Below are 16,557 nucleotides of genomic sequence, written 5' to 3' on the forward strand. Positions count from 1 at the left end.
ACAAAATACAAATACTAAGTCCCCTGAGAAAAAAGCCCTGGAATGTCACGATATAATTGAAACTCTGCTTTCATCCCATGCTGCCAAACCACTGTATGTGGGTCACTGCTTATGGCAGCACTAAGGAACTAAGGATGGATTTGTCCACAGCACTGCTGGTGTTGCAATTGGAAACGAGCCAGCCAATAGAAGACTACTTTGTCTTTGGCAATGTTTTAATTCTCAACAAAATAAGTGTGGCATTGACGATGATGATGACGATGATGATGATCCCCTAAGAGGAACATTCTGCCGATCACAAAGACGACGACGGTGAAGATTATAATGAAGATTTGAACGATGACAATATCTACCAGGTGAAGCTGCATGTGACGTTACTCACTCTGAGTGCAGAGGCCCCCGGTGCAGTTATCTGTTCCCAGGGCGGCCCCGTTGCAAAGCCTGCCTCCATGTTTAGGCTCCGGGGCTGTACATTCTCTGCTGCGCTGCCTCGAACACTCCGCACTGCACACCGTCCAATCTGTCCACTCTCCCCAGCCACCATCCACTGAGAGAGAAGGTCAACAAAAAAATACACGCTTAATACAGACAAGTAAACACACACACACACACGCGCACAAACACAGAGAGAGAGAGAAACACACAGAGCCTTAGACCCAACACATATCATACATTCCTAGAGTTAGCAAACAGCTGAGGGGAACATAATTGCACCCCCATATGGAACTTGCCGATAGAGCACATACAATGGACCAGCGCTATAGCCCACCAAACAAAAGCCCCTCTTCTTTCTCTCCAGGGACGGCATTAGAAATAATAGCATGTTATGTCCTATCCTGGTGACAGTTTTCTTTTTTGTCTTGTTCCATCAAGTCTCCTTCGCCACCTTACCAATTCCATAGGTTTTCAAGGTTTCCCTTTGCCTCGCTAATCTAAATGCAAATGCTGTGTTTGCAGACTGGCTGGGACTCACAGGGGGAGAAAGTCTTGTGGAAGAGAGAGAGAGAGAGTTGAGAGAAAGGGGAAGAGAGAGAACAAGAGAGAGGACGAGAGAGAGAGAAAAAGAGAAAAAGAGAGAGGCTTATGGAAGAGAAAGAGAGGAAAGAGACAGAAAGAGAGAGAGAGAGCGAGAGAGATAGAGAATAAGAGAGGGAGAGAATGAGAGGGAGGAGGAGAGAGAGAAGAGTGGTTGAGATGGCCCTTTTCTCCAACACGTTTCCCTGGTGATTGGTACGGTGGTCTGAAACCATACATTTCACCGCATGCAGAGGAACACTTGGACAGTGCTGATTAGACAGCTGCTCTGATAACGAGCACCACTCTCTCTCTCTCTTGCTCTGTCTTTCTTTCTTTCACTTGCTCTGTAATATTGCTATTCTAAACCCTTCTGTTGTTAACTATCCTGCACTCAAGGTCCTTTTCTCTGTCTCCCTTTTCTCTTTCTCCATTTTCTCTGTCTCCCTTTTCTCTTTCTCCATTTTCTCTTTCTTATCCTTTTCTTTTCAAGTTTCAAGTCCTATTGTCACATGCTCAAGCCTTTCTTGCAAGCTATTTCCCAACAATGCAGTACTCAATGTCAGCCGTACAATACAATTCAAGTAGAACAAAAACAACCGAGAAATAGAAATAAGAAGAACACGAGAAAGTAAGTAAAGCTATACACAGGGTCAGTTCCAGGGTCAGAGCCAATACCATATTTACATATTTAAATGTACATTGTACAGGTAAATATGTCTAGCTGTATGGTGATTAGGCATCAACATATACAGTTGAAGTTGGAAGTTTACATACACTTAGGTTGGAGTCATTAAAACTCGTTTTTCAACCACTCCACAAATTTCTTGCTAACAAACTTGGCAAGTCGGTTCGGACATCTACTTTGTGCAGGACACAAGTCATTGTTTTCAGACAGATTATTTCACTTATAATTCAAGGTATTCCAGCTGGTCAGAAGATTACCTACACTAAATTGACTGTGCCTTTAAAAGCTTGGAAAATTTGCATGGAATAGGCTTAATTTCTCAGAACAAGAATAGACTGACGAGGTTCAGAAGAAAGTTCTTTGTTTATGGCCATTTTGAGCCTGTAATCAAACCCACAAATGCTGACGCCCCAGATACTCAACTCGTCTAAAGGCCAGTTTCACTGCTTCTTTAATCAGAACAACAGTTTTCAGCTGTGCTAACATAATTGCAAAATGGTTTTCTAATGATCAATTAGCCTTTTAAAATGATAATCTTGGCTTAGCTAACACAACGTGCTAGTGGAACACAGCAGTGATGGTTGCTGATAATGGGCCTCCGTACGCCTATGTAGATATTTCACTAAAATTCAGCCATTTCCAGCTACAATAGTCATTTACAAAATGTCTACACTGTATTTCGGATCAATTTTTTCTTTCAAAATCAAGGACATTTCTAAGTGACTTTTGAACGGTGGTGTATATATCAGGGTCAATGCAGATAGTCTGTTTAGACATTTAGTTAGCAATTTGCAGTCTTATGGGGATAGAAGCTGTTCAGGAGCCTGTTGGTGTCAGACTTGATGCTCCGGTACCGTTGGCCGTGCGGAAGCAGAGAGAACAGTCTATCGCTGGTTGGGTGGCTGGAGTCTTTTTCTGGTTCTTTCCTTTCTTACCGCATGATATTCTTTATCCATGTTTTTTTTCTCTCTCTCTGTCTCCCTCCATCTCTATCTCTCTCTCTCTCCATCTCTCTCTCTCTCTCCATCTCTCTCTCTCTCTCCATATCGCTCTCCATCTCTCTCTCTCTCTCATCTCTCTCTCTCTCTCCATCTCTCTCTCTCTCTCTCTCTCTCCATCTCTCTCGCTCTCTCTCCATCTCTCTCGCTCTCTCTCCATCTCTCTCGATCTCTCTCGCTCTCTCTCCATCTCTCTCGGAGGGGAGAAATGGGGTCAGACGATGAAAGCGGTTTATGAAAGCGGTTTGGAGGGAAATGATCCTAACAGCAGCAGGGGAGCCCACCTCCTCCTTGGAGAGGAGTGCTGTCATAATACAGATTGTTTTGGCAAATAATGCAACCTTACAACAAACATATCCCCCTCCCAGACAGTCAATAGAATGAGAACAGACAGACAGATAGATAGACAAACAGACCTGGGCAGAGGGCATTACAGGTACTCTTCTGGACAGACATGCCCTCGCAGAAGGTGCCCCCGTTGAGAGGGGCGGGGTTGGTGCAGGTACGGGAGCGTTTCTGGACCCCTCGCCCACAGCGCACGTTACAGGCGGACCAGTCTGTCCACAATGACCACCCTCCGTTCACTGGAGAGATGGACAAAGGTGTAGAAGGAGGGAGGAAGTAGAGGGAGAGATGGAAAATAGGCAAAGGAGATGGGAAGGAGGTCGAAGGAGAAGGATAGAAGGAGAGAGAGAAGAACAGGCAGAGAAAAAGAGAGGGGGGGAAAAGGAGAGAGGCATGTAAAATGTAACATGACAGCAGAGTATTGGGCGGGAAGAGTAAAAAACCTCCACACACAACTAACTGCCTAAAACACTGGAGTGTGACAGGCCAAGAAACCAAAGGCATGTCAGAGAGCTCTCTCTCTCTCTCGCTCTCTCTCTGATGTGCTAGGCTCAAAAGAAGCTGAGTGATTGACTGATTATGAGTCCATTGATCATCATTCATCGTCAGACAGGAAACAAATGTCAGTGTGAGAACACATTACTCCACTACATCTGTCTGTCTGTCTGTAGGCTCTCTCTCCCAGCAGGGCCTCCAGGCTCATCATTAACATGACAGGTAGTCAGGCACTATATATACAAATAGTCAGGCACTATATATACAAATGTATGTGGACACCAATTAAAATGAGTGGATTCGACTATTTCAGCCACACCCATTGCTGACAGGTGTATAAAATAGAGCACACAGCCATGCAATCTCCATAGACAAACATTGGCAGTAGAATGGCCTTACTGAAGAGCTCAGTGACTTTCAACATGGCTCCGTCATAGGAAGCCCACTTTCCAACAAGTCAGTTCATCAAATGTCTGCCCTGCTGGAGCTGCCCCGGTCAACTGTAAGTGCTGCTATTGTGAAGTGAAAATGTCTAGGAGCAACAACGGCTCAGCAGTAAAGTGGTAGAACTGTTCGTTGGGAGCTTCTTGAAATGGGGTTCCATGGCTGAGCAGCCTCACACAAGCCTAAGATCACCATGCACAATGCAAAGCGTCGGCTGAAGTGGTGTAAAGCTCGCCGCCATTGGACTCTGGAGCAATGAAAACATGTTCTCTGGAGTGATGAATCACGCTTCCATATCTGGCAGTCCGACAGAAGAATCTGGGTTTGGCGGATGCCAGGAGAATGCTACCTGCCCCAATGCATAATGCCAACTGTAAAGTTTGGTGTAGGAGGAATAATGGTCTGGGGCTGTTTTTCATGGTTCGGGCCCCTTAGTTCAAGTGAAGGTAAATCTTAATGCTACAGCATACAATGACATTTTAGACATTTCTTGGCTTCCAACTTTGTGGCAACAGTTTGGGGAAGGCCCTTTCCTGTTTCAGCATGGTCCATACAGAAATGGTTTGTCGAGATCGGCGTGGAAGAACTTGACTGGCCTACACAGAGCCCTAACCTCAACCCCATCAAACACCTTTGGGATGAATTGGAACACAGACTGCGAGCCAGGCGTAATCGTCGAACATCAGTGCCCGACCTCACTAATACTCATGGCTGAATGGAAGCAAGTCCTCGCAGCAATGTTCCAACATCTAGAGGAAAGCCTTCCAAGAAGAGTGGAGGCTGTTCTAGCAGCAAAGGGCAGACCAACTCCATATTAATGCCCATGATTTTGGAGTGAGATGTTTGACAACCTTTTGGCCAAGTAGTTTAGCTACACAGATGACTGATAGGCCTCAACAGGTTCTGTGTATAGACAAAAACAGTAGCTGGATTTCCAGCTGTCGGTGTGGTGATTTGGTCTCATTGACACAGAGGAGGAGGTTTTGAACTAGCAAAGTGGGTTTGCGAGAGGAATTGAATAAATAAGAGAAGAGGAAAAAAAATATAATATTCAGAGATGTTTCATGAGGTTTAATTAATTAGATTTTATCGTTGTCTTTCTGTTCACACAGTCCTGTAGAGTTATGATAGGTGCTATTTGGTTCCTATCACTCTTTCCTTCCTTCCTACAGTACGAGCCTGCGAAAGCACAAGCAACAGAGAATCCTAGCCTCCAGGAAGCTAGCAGGCACGCAGCTGTGGAGTTTTGACAGCTTATGTCAAAGCCTTCCCGATGTCTTGAAACGTCTCGTTGTGTTTAAGCTCAACCAGCAACCAAGTTGCTCATCACATTCCCGTCACAGGATGGAACATAACACCAAGACATGTCAGCTTCTGACTGCTATTAACACCTACTGCTGTCTGCTGCCTATGAGAGACTGATTGGAGTAAATGAATTGACAGAAGGCCAGAAAACATCTTCTTCAGATACATGTCAAGAGAAAGGAGATGCTAACAATGTGAAAATGCATGTGGAACGTACCTATGCAGGTACATTAAAAGAAAGAAGAAGACAAATACATGTGATGTGAATGATGCTACGGCGAATGACGGAAAAATTCAAAGGCTGAGTGTAAAATAGGAGAGAGAATACAAGGGATGCTGTTTGCAAGGAAAATTCTCACATAATATCCATTCATTGTGTGTCAAAATAGGACAACTCTGTATGGTTTATTTGTTGTACTTTGTGTCTGACTACACTGTGACTTAGTGAAACAATTGAGCACCCCTTAAAAATCAAGCTGCTCTTGATTGAGCTTGTCTTTGTGCAATGGACCTAATTAGAATAGTCCCAAAAGGGGCCTCCCGGGTGGTGCAGTGGTTATGGGTGCTGTACTGCAGCGCCAGCTGTGCCATCGGAGACTCTGGGTTCGCGCTCAGGCTCTGTCGTAACCGGCCGCGACGCACAATTGGCCTAGCGTCATCCGGGTTAGGGAGGGCTTGGCCGGTAGGGATGTCCCTGTCTCATCGCGCACCAGCGACTCCTGTGGCGGGCCGGGTGCAGTGCGCGCTAACCAAGGTTGCCAGGTGCACGGCGTTTCCTCCGAAACATTGGTGCGGCTGGCTTCCGGGTTGGATGCGCGCTGTGTTAAGAAGCAGTGCGGCTTGGTTGGGTTGTGTATCGGAGGACGCATGACTTTCAACCTTTGTTTCTCCCGAGCCCGTACGGGAGTTGTAGCGATGAGACAAGACAGTAGCTACTAAAAACAATTGGATACCATGAAATTGGGGAGAAAAAGGGGGAAAATTCAAAAAGGAATAGTCCAAAAAGTGAAAATGCTGTCTGTCTCTCAAGACTGACTCAATCAAATGCTCAAAGTAATCGAAATAAAGGGTATATAAGGCCTGCTGCATAGGGAAAGGTAGTATTCATTAGGTACGAAATAGAATAAAGCAGACAGAAACAAGGACGGGCTACCTGAAGTTGTCCAATAAGAAACGCTAATTGCACAATGTTTTGAAATATTTTGCTACGGTGTATCCTAATGAATACAATCCAGTTGTCTTACCAAATACGACCACAGTGGCGGTGAGGCTGCGTCTCTTGGCCACGATGTTGCTGGCCAGACATGTGTAGTTTCCCGAGTCAGACAAACGCGCCTTCTGGATGATCAGGTTGTGGTCCGCCCGCGTGTCGATATTCCCATCCGAGCCCACCGGCTCCTCATTCTTCAACCACTCCACCTAGAACAACAGAGATTAATAAGGAGTGAGGCTGCCATTGGTCAAAATCAGAAATCCACCAATCAGAATGAAGAATGGGAGTGAGGCTGCTAAAAAGGTACATTTGAAATAATTCTTGCACAGGTTTGGAGTAACATTGTAAACTAAATATTTCCTAATGACTCACCCTGAATTTAATGTCAATGCTCTATCGATCACTACATACATATAATTCACTGGCCCGAAGTAGGCGTTCCAACCCTCACTATTAGAATCAGCCTATGTAAGCAACTCCCATCAACCAATCAGAGGGATTCCCAGCCCCCCCTCAACCAATCAAAGCAAAGCTCTCAGCAGGGTCACTCACTCCAACCATTAGCAATTCAGAAGCCATGTTGCGAGCGAAAGTAATTAGGAATTACAAACTAAACTAACGCTCCACTGATGCTTCCCTATATCGCATGGCTGGCCCAGTAAATTGAAATGAATGTGCCTTTGGGTGGAGGTGCTCAATGAGAGCGACTAGCCAGGGCATTTGGGAGCAAAGCTTGATTTATGACTGTGTGTTTGACGAAAAAAACAATTCTCCTCACCCCACTGGGAGCCCTATTGGTGTGTGTGTCCATTTGCCAGTGGAATACCAGAACCACCAATAACAGACAACCTCAGAGATTGCTTTGCTCTTTGGTAATGCCCCCAATAGACAAATGCGAGCAGAGAAATCCATAAATCACCAGTCATGTCACAAGTGGCTTTTTTTCTCTCCCTTTGATGGCCAGAGAAGTCTTTCATCATGTGCTTTTAATTTCACTCTTTTCACAGTTCTGCTCCAGAGCGCCAAGAGAAACTAAGCTGGTGGCCCTTCTCTCCACACAATCGTTCCTGGCCTTTAATGACTAATCAACCCCCACGTTGCATTTCCAACTACATTCTCCAGCACTGCTACCAACGACATGTACTCAACAGAGGGGATCTGTCTGTCTGTCTGTCTGTCTGTCTGTCTGTCTGTCTGTCTGTCTGTGCAGTGATTTGCATTCTGTGGTGGCAGTCCCGGAGTCTGGCTGTTGGGGTTGGTTGGGAGTGGAGGATACGGAGACTGTGATAAGGATGTAGGGACATAAAGGCACATCATTTGCCACATTTGTTCCAATTAGAATGCATCAAGTAGCACTGGGTTGAGCCATGTCCACTCTGAGGTGTGTGTGTATATGAAGTGTGTGATCGAGTGATTGCACATAATGAAGGTTTGTGTGTGTGTGTGTTGACAAGTGTCTGATGCAGTCTCCCCAAGTTGATTTTCTCTTAAACCGTAACAAAACATTTTAATTGGTGAAGCACATGTCTTAAGCTGAAGGTGCAAACAAAATAGAACACACATATGTAATGGAAAGGCTTTATACATTAATTAAAAGTTGCCTAATTCATGGCCTCGGTCTCCCACAACCATCTGTTAGTCTTGTGTCTGTTCCGTCTGGACAAACTGATACTGACAGTGTGGCAGTCTGTCTTGATAACCCATCTCGTTTGACTGGTCAGACTGTTCTCAAGTGTGTCACGGTACAGGGTTGTGCCATATCTACTGGTGTCATGACAGGAGCGAGCCAGCAGGGAGCGGGGAGACTGGCACGCGGTATTTAGGCATTGATATTTATTGTGACGGTTTGAAGCTGCTCCAAATTGCAGAGATGAAAAAGTTGACATCCGTGGCAGCGCCCCGCGCCCCTCATTTGCAGAGAATTAACCAAAGGAGCCAGAGTTACTACTTCCTAACCTTGACTCAACAACAAAGCTAAGCGCCAATCAGGTCATTCCAATCAGCACATACATAAAAATCAGGTGTAATAACTCATCACTCCGAAACAAAAAAGTAACCGGCCGCCACATTTACATTCATTAACAGTGGAAGTGAAAGCGACAACAAGGCAATTACCAAACGTTGCGGCATTTGCCCGTTTCCTTCCATCCAACTCAATTAACTATGAGTTTCATTAACAAGCCCCTTACGCCTCCTCCATCACTCCTTCCTCTCCATCCCCTCCCCCCCCCCCCCATCGACACTCCGGTGACTTTTGGAGAAATCACATTAAACAAATGAGCTTTCGGAATGTGACAGTGACATTACGCTGTGGTGGAGGCTGTGCACTAAACCTTCGGTGTGTCCTTGTCTTATCTCGCCGTCGTTTGGAAATGTTATGTTTATCAGTGAATAATGACATTTTAAGCACTTTAAATTACTTTGGATCAGCCGACTTAATGATTAATTACAATTTGGTGGTGGAAGATTGGTTGCTTAATACGAAGCCTAATGATTGTGAAGTAAAAAATGTTCCTCCCAAAGTTATTGAAAAGTATTTTTTTTTCCTCTCCAAATCTTCAAAGTTTTTTCCTTTAATGCCTTGAGTAATCTGTGTGATCATCTTCTTGACAGTTAATATGGGCCTTTCATTGTGGCTGATACTGTAATTGTGTTTTCATTATGCTACTTTCATCATTTACCAGAGATGATCCTTCACTTCCTATTGCGTTACATTTGCAACACAATTAAACTTGACAAAAATATTTTATTTTCTGCCGGATCTATCAATAAACCAGGTGTACAACGAAACCATCTTGGCTCGGATAGGAACCCCATTGTCGCTCAAGGTTCTTGCTTTTCACTTTCAACAAAACAGCCAGGTGTTTTATACACTTTCCTCTGCATGTATTTGGACAGTGATGCTATTTATTTATTTGTTTGGCTCTATACTACAGGATTTTGTATTTCAAATCAAATGTTTCATATGACACAACAGTACAGAATGTCACCTTTAATTTGAGGATATTTCCAAACATACGGTATCTGATTTAGAAGTCATAAGTATTTTACTTATAGTGTATTAAAGTCGTGAAAAGTTTAGTATTTGGTGCAATAGCACACAATTACTACATCAAGCTCTACAAACTCGTTGGATGCATTTACAGTTTGTTTTGGGTTGTTTTGCCCAATTGGATTTGAACGGTGAATAATGACTGGAGTCATTTACTTTCTAAGTCAGTATATATGATGTTTCTGAACACTTCTACATGTAAACAAATCCTGATAATGCCATGATTAATAAAAATCATAAATTAATTATGAATAATGATGAGTGAGAGGCTACAAAGTTAGAGGCTACAAAAAGAACATACTAACCTCTCACCATTACCTATGACGGAGTAGTGTCACGTTCACTGTCTTCAAACTTCCTGTCATAAATGAGCACAGCGTGCATGTAATTCCACATCTTTAATCGAAGAGAAACCTTCCCAAAAAAAAACAGGTTAACAGAAAATAAATAATTACCCATAAACACGTGGGGGAAAAAGGCTGCCTAAGTATGATTCCCAATCAGAGACAACGATAGACAGCTGCAGGGTATGGAACCATACCCGGCCAACAAAGAAACAGACAAACTAGAATGCCCAACCAAATCACACCCTGACCTAACCAAATAGAGAAATAAAAAGGCTCTCTAAGGTCAGGGCGTGACAGGTAGGGAAGCATTTGTTGGGGGTATGATCTTTGTCCCTCTGTAACTTTCTCACTCATCATCATTCATGACTCATTTATGATTATCCATAATCACGGTAGCACCCATTTTCATCTCGAAGTGTTCGCAGACATCTTATATTCTTACTTACTATCAAAGTGACTCCAAAATTACACTACTGGGCAAACATAACCCGAAACACAAGCAAAACAAGCTTTTAGATGCATCCAACAACTTGATGTCTTCATTGTGTGGAATATGGGACCAAATACTAAACCTTTGACCACTTTAATACACAACAAGTGAATTTGTCTCAATAATTATGACTTCTTCAAATGGGGACACGAGGTAAGAAAGTGCTTTCATTTCTAAAAGGTAAAACAGATATGTATGTAAATACCCACAAATAAAAGGTGACATTCTGTACTGTCACCTGGTATGAAACATTTTATCTCAAAACCAAAATGCTGGAGTATAGAGCCAAATTCAAAATGTTAGCTTTACTGTCCAAATACATACAGAGGGGAGTGTAGATAGCGCCATCAAGCATCTAGTTCAGATGTGTCTGCTCCAGTCACAGTCCCCACCAGCTGTACTCTGGGACACAAGCAGCGACTGACTTTGCCATTTTGGCTCCATTACTACTGAGCCAGATGGAGTGACATTCAGGGGTGTAGTGCTGCCGGAGCGCACCAGAGCCTCGCTCCGCCACTTCTCACAGTGGTGCTTGTTTACTAAGTTAGATCAAAGCTGAATCAATGTCTGCAAAGTCATATACTATTTAGTATTCCACACAACGTCACCGAATAGAATAGCAAAGTATAACGATACCGTTAAGACCAAAAACACCACTTTATTTCTTATGAGATTTTAGGATGATTAGCTGAGTGGTCACATTATTTTTCTCATGTGGCTAAAAGCCACGGCATCACTAGGCAAAATATGTGCTTTGATTGAAACAATATAAAAGTAGGCCTAGCTATGCTATTTGTTACCACCAGGGATGGGCAAAAATGTCAAAATACAGATACGAAATACCATAAAAGTCAAAGTATAAAATAAACTACAAAATACTTGTATTTGTAATTATTTAAATAAAATACATGTATTTTGTATTGTAAAATACAACAATAAATGTGCAAGTAGCCCGAACAGCATCAACATTCTCAGTAACGGTGACAAAAATGTGTTTCTTGCCTTGTCTTGACTGTGATATGTTGTTGTTTATCTACCTTAGTTGATCAAGTCTGCTAAATGTAAATGCATAAATGAACATACCAAAATGAACTGCAAAGCACACTGGGTATTATTATTGGCTTTGTTTCAGGGCGAAGCCCATTAGAGTAATACTCAACATGATTTACAATTGTTAATTTTTACATTGCCATTTCAGCAGATGCTCTTATCCAGAGCGACTTATAATTAGTGCATTCATCTTAAGATAGCTACAGTTGGTGACACAACAACATATCACAATCATATCAAGTTCACTATCCCTCAACAAAGTATTTATCAAGATTGTTACATGTACATTTATATATAGTTCATTTACTTCTGATACCAATGCAGGGTGAAAAAATGGTGTAGAAAAGTATTTTGAAAATACAAATTACAGTATTTTGTACGTACAAAATACAAAATACATCAGAGAGTAGTTAAGATCAGTGTAATACAAGTGACAAAATACTATATTTTAAATAAATTTAACAATACTGCTCATCTCTGGTCACCACCATCTGCTCTAATTCGCTCACGAAACCGAGATAATTCAGATCTAAATGCATAATCCCATGAAACTGATTGAGATCAAATGATCATCAGTAAAACAATACTTTATTATTCGCGATTGACAGATTAAGGATGCCTAATTTGGTGTTTGAGGGTATTAAAAATCAAAACATTTCTTCAGATAATATTTGTGGGTATAAGCAGATGCTGCATTTAGGATGCATTTAAAAAAAAAATACTTATTTTTTTCTCCCCAAATGGTAGTTACAGTCTTGTCCAATCTCTACATATATTTATGGACTTGGGAGAGGTGAAGGCCGAGAGCCATGCGTGCTCCAAAACACGAACCTGCCAAGCCGCTCTGCTACTTGACACACTGCTCCCTTAACCCAGAAGCCAGCCGCACCAATGTGTCAGAGGAAACCCCGTCCAACTGGCAACCGAAGTCAGCTTGCAGGCACCCGGGTCCACCACAAGGAGTTGCTAGAGCGATGGGACAAGGAAATCCCAGCAGGCCAAACCCTTCCCTAAACCAGATGATGCTGGGCCAATTGTGCGCTGCCTCATGGGTCTCCCGGTCACGGCCAGCTGTGACACAGCCTGGGATTGAACCTGGGGCCGTAGTGACACCCCCAGCACTATGATGCAGTGCTTTAGACCGCTGCGTCACACAGGAGAACTTAAGGATGCATTTTACGCATATTCTAAAATGCTAAACGATAATCTGTCGGTACAAACATTGATTGAGAAATTATAACACCATTTACATTTTTGGGGGGGGCGTTACAGTACCTAACAAAACAGCACTACACCATTGTTGACATTGTCTGAGCGAACAGAACAAAGAAACAGAGAGGATGCTGTGATGATATATGTTGCATTGCTTTCAAACAGTATGGTCAATCACAACCATTACATATGCATAGATAAATCCGGTGAACTGTCGGCAAGTTAGTTAATGTTGAGTCAAATGTTGATTCATCTGTGCACAGCTTGTATTAGCTCAGCAATAATGTGTTTTCATGAAATCATAACACGATGCAAATTGCATCAAAATGTGAAACAGCATTCAAATAAACAGCATGACCAAAGTAAATTAAGTCGTAGCAGCTAAAAAAGCACAGTAGGTCAGCTGATCAACTCTAAACAGTTTCTGAACCTTTGTCTGATCCAAAATGTCTTCCGAGCTACACTCACAACAGGGGTGGTAAAGTCCATTAAAGTGGAACTGACAGCGTTTTAGCAACATGAAATCATATTATAATCTGTTCACATACTCCCCCAGGAAGAAGATGACACCTTTTATAAATTTTACATTAACTGGGAAGCAAGCACTTAGATACGGATATTTTCACATTGTCATACTTTCATAGAATGCTTGGGAATGACATAGAGTGAGGCATTTGTGAATATTCTATAGCAATACAGAGTGGGAAAGCAGCCGTGTGTTTGTACAATTGATAGACCCTGCAGTAAATAAAACCGAATGGGAGGAAACACACCTCAAAGTCCGTTCAAGAATGTAAAATGATGATTTTGGAAAATGTGTCGTTCAGTACAAACTGTTCCTCAACGCAGCAACCGTTCAAGCGAACTGAACGCACATCAGGACCGGACTCGACACAGAACGGTGCACCATAACCAATCAGAGCTACATTAGGCCTATATGCAAATAAGCCATTTGCCAAATGGGCCTGCCATCATTAACTTTGAACTGGACTGTGTGTTTACAGGCAGTAACAACAGCACGACTTTAGATCATTAGAAAGCATTTACCAAAATTCACAAAATACACCTCTATGGATTTCTGTAAATATGTAAATACCATGGGAGTCCACTTACATTTGGGACCTTTACAGTCCTATTGGTCAAACAACCATGAACATGTAGGCTCTCTCTCCCTCAGTTGCCTATGCACATCAACAACAACAAAGAGATCAGCAACTAATCAATGTTAGCCAGAGCCAGATGAGCTAAAATCTAATGAGGAAATAGTAGATAAACCCTCTCAAACTTTTTAAACTTGTAGTTGACCATCAAAATTGCAATGATAAACGAGGCGGAATAGTAGCCTGCTCACCCTTCTGTAGCTTGCCTGCCAAATCATGCTTGTCCCAACCCATGTTTCGACAACTGAATGGGAACTTGCCTGCCTGCCCTCCCATTTGATTGATGCCCAATACATTTGATTGACACCTAAGAGATATGCTAACAACATAGCTAGCTAGCAAGGTGATTCACTATCCTTGCTAGATAACCAAATGACACCTGCATCTCTAGCTGTAGCCACCGGAATACGATACGGCGTAAAAGTCGTCCACTCACCCACTCCTCCAATGACATGTCAACTTCCCAGCAGCTAGCTAGCTAATGTTAGGATCCATATAATTAGCTTTCTAAATAAATAGCGACGTAAATAGATAAGCTAACCTATTAGCCACGTTATGACTGACTTGAAACAGTGAGTCTCAAAGTGCTGGAGGCAGCAAACAATGAGGTTTACATCCTGATATCAATATGTATTGGTGAGTAAGGTACACAACATGACCAAAAGTATGTGGACACCTGCTCGTCAACCATCTCATTCCAAAATCCTGGCCATTAATATGGAGTCGGTCCCCCCTTTGGTGCTATAACAGCTTCCACTAGATGTTGTAAAATTGCTGCAGGGACTTGCTTCCATTCAGCCACAAGAGTATTAGAGAGGTCGGGCACTGATGTTGGGTGATTAGTCCTGGCTCTCAGTCGGCATTCCAATTCACCCCAAAGGTGTTTGATGGGGTTGAGATCAGGGCTCTGTGCAGGCCAGTCAAGTTCTTACACACCAATCTCGACAAAGGATTTCTGTATAGAGCTCGCATTGTGCACGGGGGCTGAAACAGGAAAGGGCCTTCCCCAAACTGTTGCCACAAAGTTGGAAGAACAGAATAGTCTACAATGTCATTGTAGGCCTAGCTCGAACCATGAAAAAAGCCCCAGAACATTATTCCTCCTCCGCCAAACTTTACAGTTGGCACTATGCAATCGGACTGGTATCCGTCTCACTACCAGATGGTGAAGCGTGATTCATTACTCCAGAGAATGCTTTTCCACTGCATTGAACTGCATCCATATATTCTGCCAACAAAGCCTTACTCTATGTCATGGAACTTGCAGTCAAATAAAACCTATTTTTAAAACTTCTTATAAAGTATATATGAAGTCTGTTTGTTTCATATATGCAAAGTAGTTCAAACGCTGTCAGTTCCACTTGAAGTGATGTGTGGTTAGAGGAGTTATAGTTACTCCCCAGATTCATGTGGAGATGTTCAGATGGTTACATTCCCACTGTAGATGAGGATATCTCCTCGGTTGAGAGCCATGTTGGAGAAACGGCTGGACTTCTATGTATTATTTAACCACTGACTTTCTTCACTGGAGTCACATTCATGAATGTGTAAACTAACTCAAAATAGTTAAAAAATGACTAAAACCAAAGCAAAACTGTGTAGAAATTATAATGGACCTACATTCATACAGTTGCTTGACTGTGTCTTGACTTTCACCGAAATGAAAGCTAGACAGTTAGTGACCATAGAAAATTCCAAAAATGATGGATAGTCAGTCTCAAGTCTTAATAGCCATATATACGGGATACACATGGTAAACACTCATATATACTGGATACACATGGTAAACACTCATATATACGGGATACACATGGTAAACACTCATATATACGGGATACACATGGTAAACACTCATATATACGGGATACACATTGTAAACACTCATATATACGGGATACACATGGTAAACACTCATATATACGGGATACACATGGTAAACACTCATATATACGGGATACACATGGTAAACACTCATATATACGGGATACACATGGTAAACACTCATATATACGGGATACACATGGTAAACACTCATATATACGGGATACACATGGTAAACACTCATATATACGGGATACACATTGTAAACACTCATATATACGGGATACACATTGTAAACACTCATATATACGGGATACACATGGTAAACACTCATATATACGGGATACACATGGTAAACACTCATATACGGGATACACATGGTAAACACTCATATATACGGGATACACATGGTAAACACTCATATATACGGGATACACATTGTAAACACTCATATATACGGGATACACATGGTAAACACTCATATATACGGGATACACATTGTAAACACTCATATATACGGGATACACATGGTAAACACTCCTCTCCGCTGAAATTCTTACTTGCTGATACACATGGTAAACACTACTCTCCGCTGAAATTCTTACTTGCCCGTTACTTCTGGACAATGCAACAACAATAAGAAACAATAAAAGATAAGAATGGTGAACATAAGGTACATGGCTCAGTGGAATAGATGAAAGATTTGAGCATAAGTACAATACAGGAAGGCACAATTTATAGACCAATGTTTACATGTGTTTTGGGGAAGGGAGGATAGAGGGCAAGAGTTTAAATTCTACAGTATTTAGCAATCAAAATAATAGTCTTAGTAGTAGCAGTTGTGATGTGTGTGTAGCAGGAATACACTGAGTGCACAACACATTTAGGACACCTGCTCTTTCCATGACATAGACTAACCAGGT

At 42.3% G+C, this 16,557-nt stretch overlaps 1 protein-coding gene across 2 annotated transcripts in view; it reads right to left on the minus strand.

The window, feature by feature from the left end:
- Positions 1-16,557, minus strand: part of LOC135544663 (netrin receptor UNC5D-like) — a 333,479-nt gene that overhangs the window by 56,251 nt on the left and 260,671 nt on the right. For both annotated transcript variants that reach the window (XM_064972452.1, XM_064972451.1), the window contains exons 5-7: positions 6,534-6,708; positions 3,117-3,284; positions 383-547 (exon numbers count right to left, since the gene is read on the minus strand). In XM_064972452.1, coding sequence (XP_064828524.1) covers positions 383-547; positions 3,117-3,284; positions 6,534-6,708 — 508 coding nt within the window. The remainder of the gene's footprint in view (positions 1-382; positions 548-3,116; positions 3,285-6,533; positions 6,709-16,557) is intronic.

Source organism: Oncorhynchus masou, chromosome 8, assembly GCF_036934945.1.
Source record: "Oncorhynchus masou masou isolate Uvic2021 chromosome 8, UVic_Omas_1.1, whole genome shotgun sequence".
Classification (NCBI taxonomy): domain Eukaryota; kingdom Metazoa; phylum Chordata; class Actinopteri; order Salmoniformes; family Salmonidae; genus Oncorhynchus; species Oncorhynchus masou.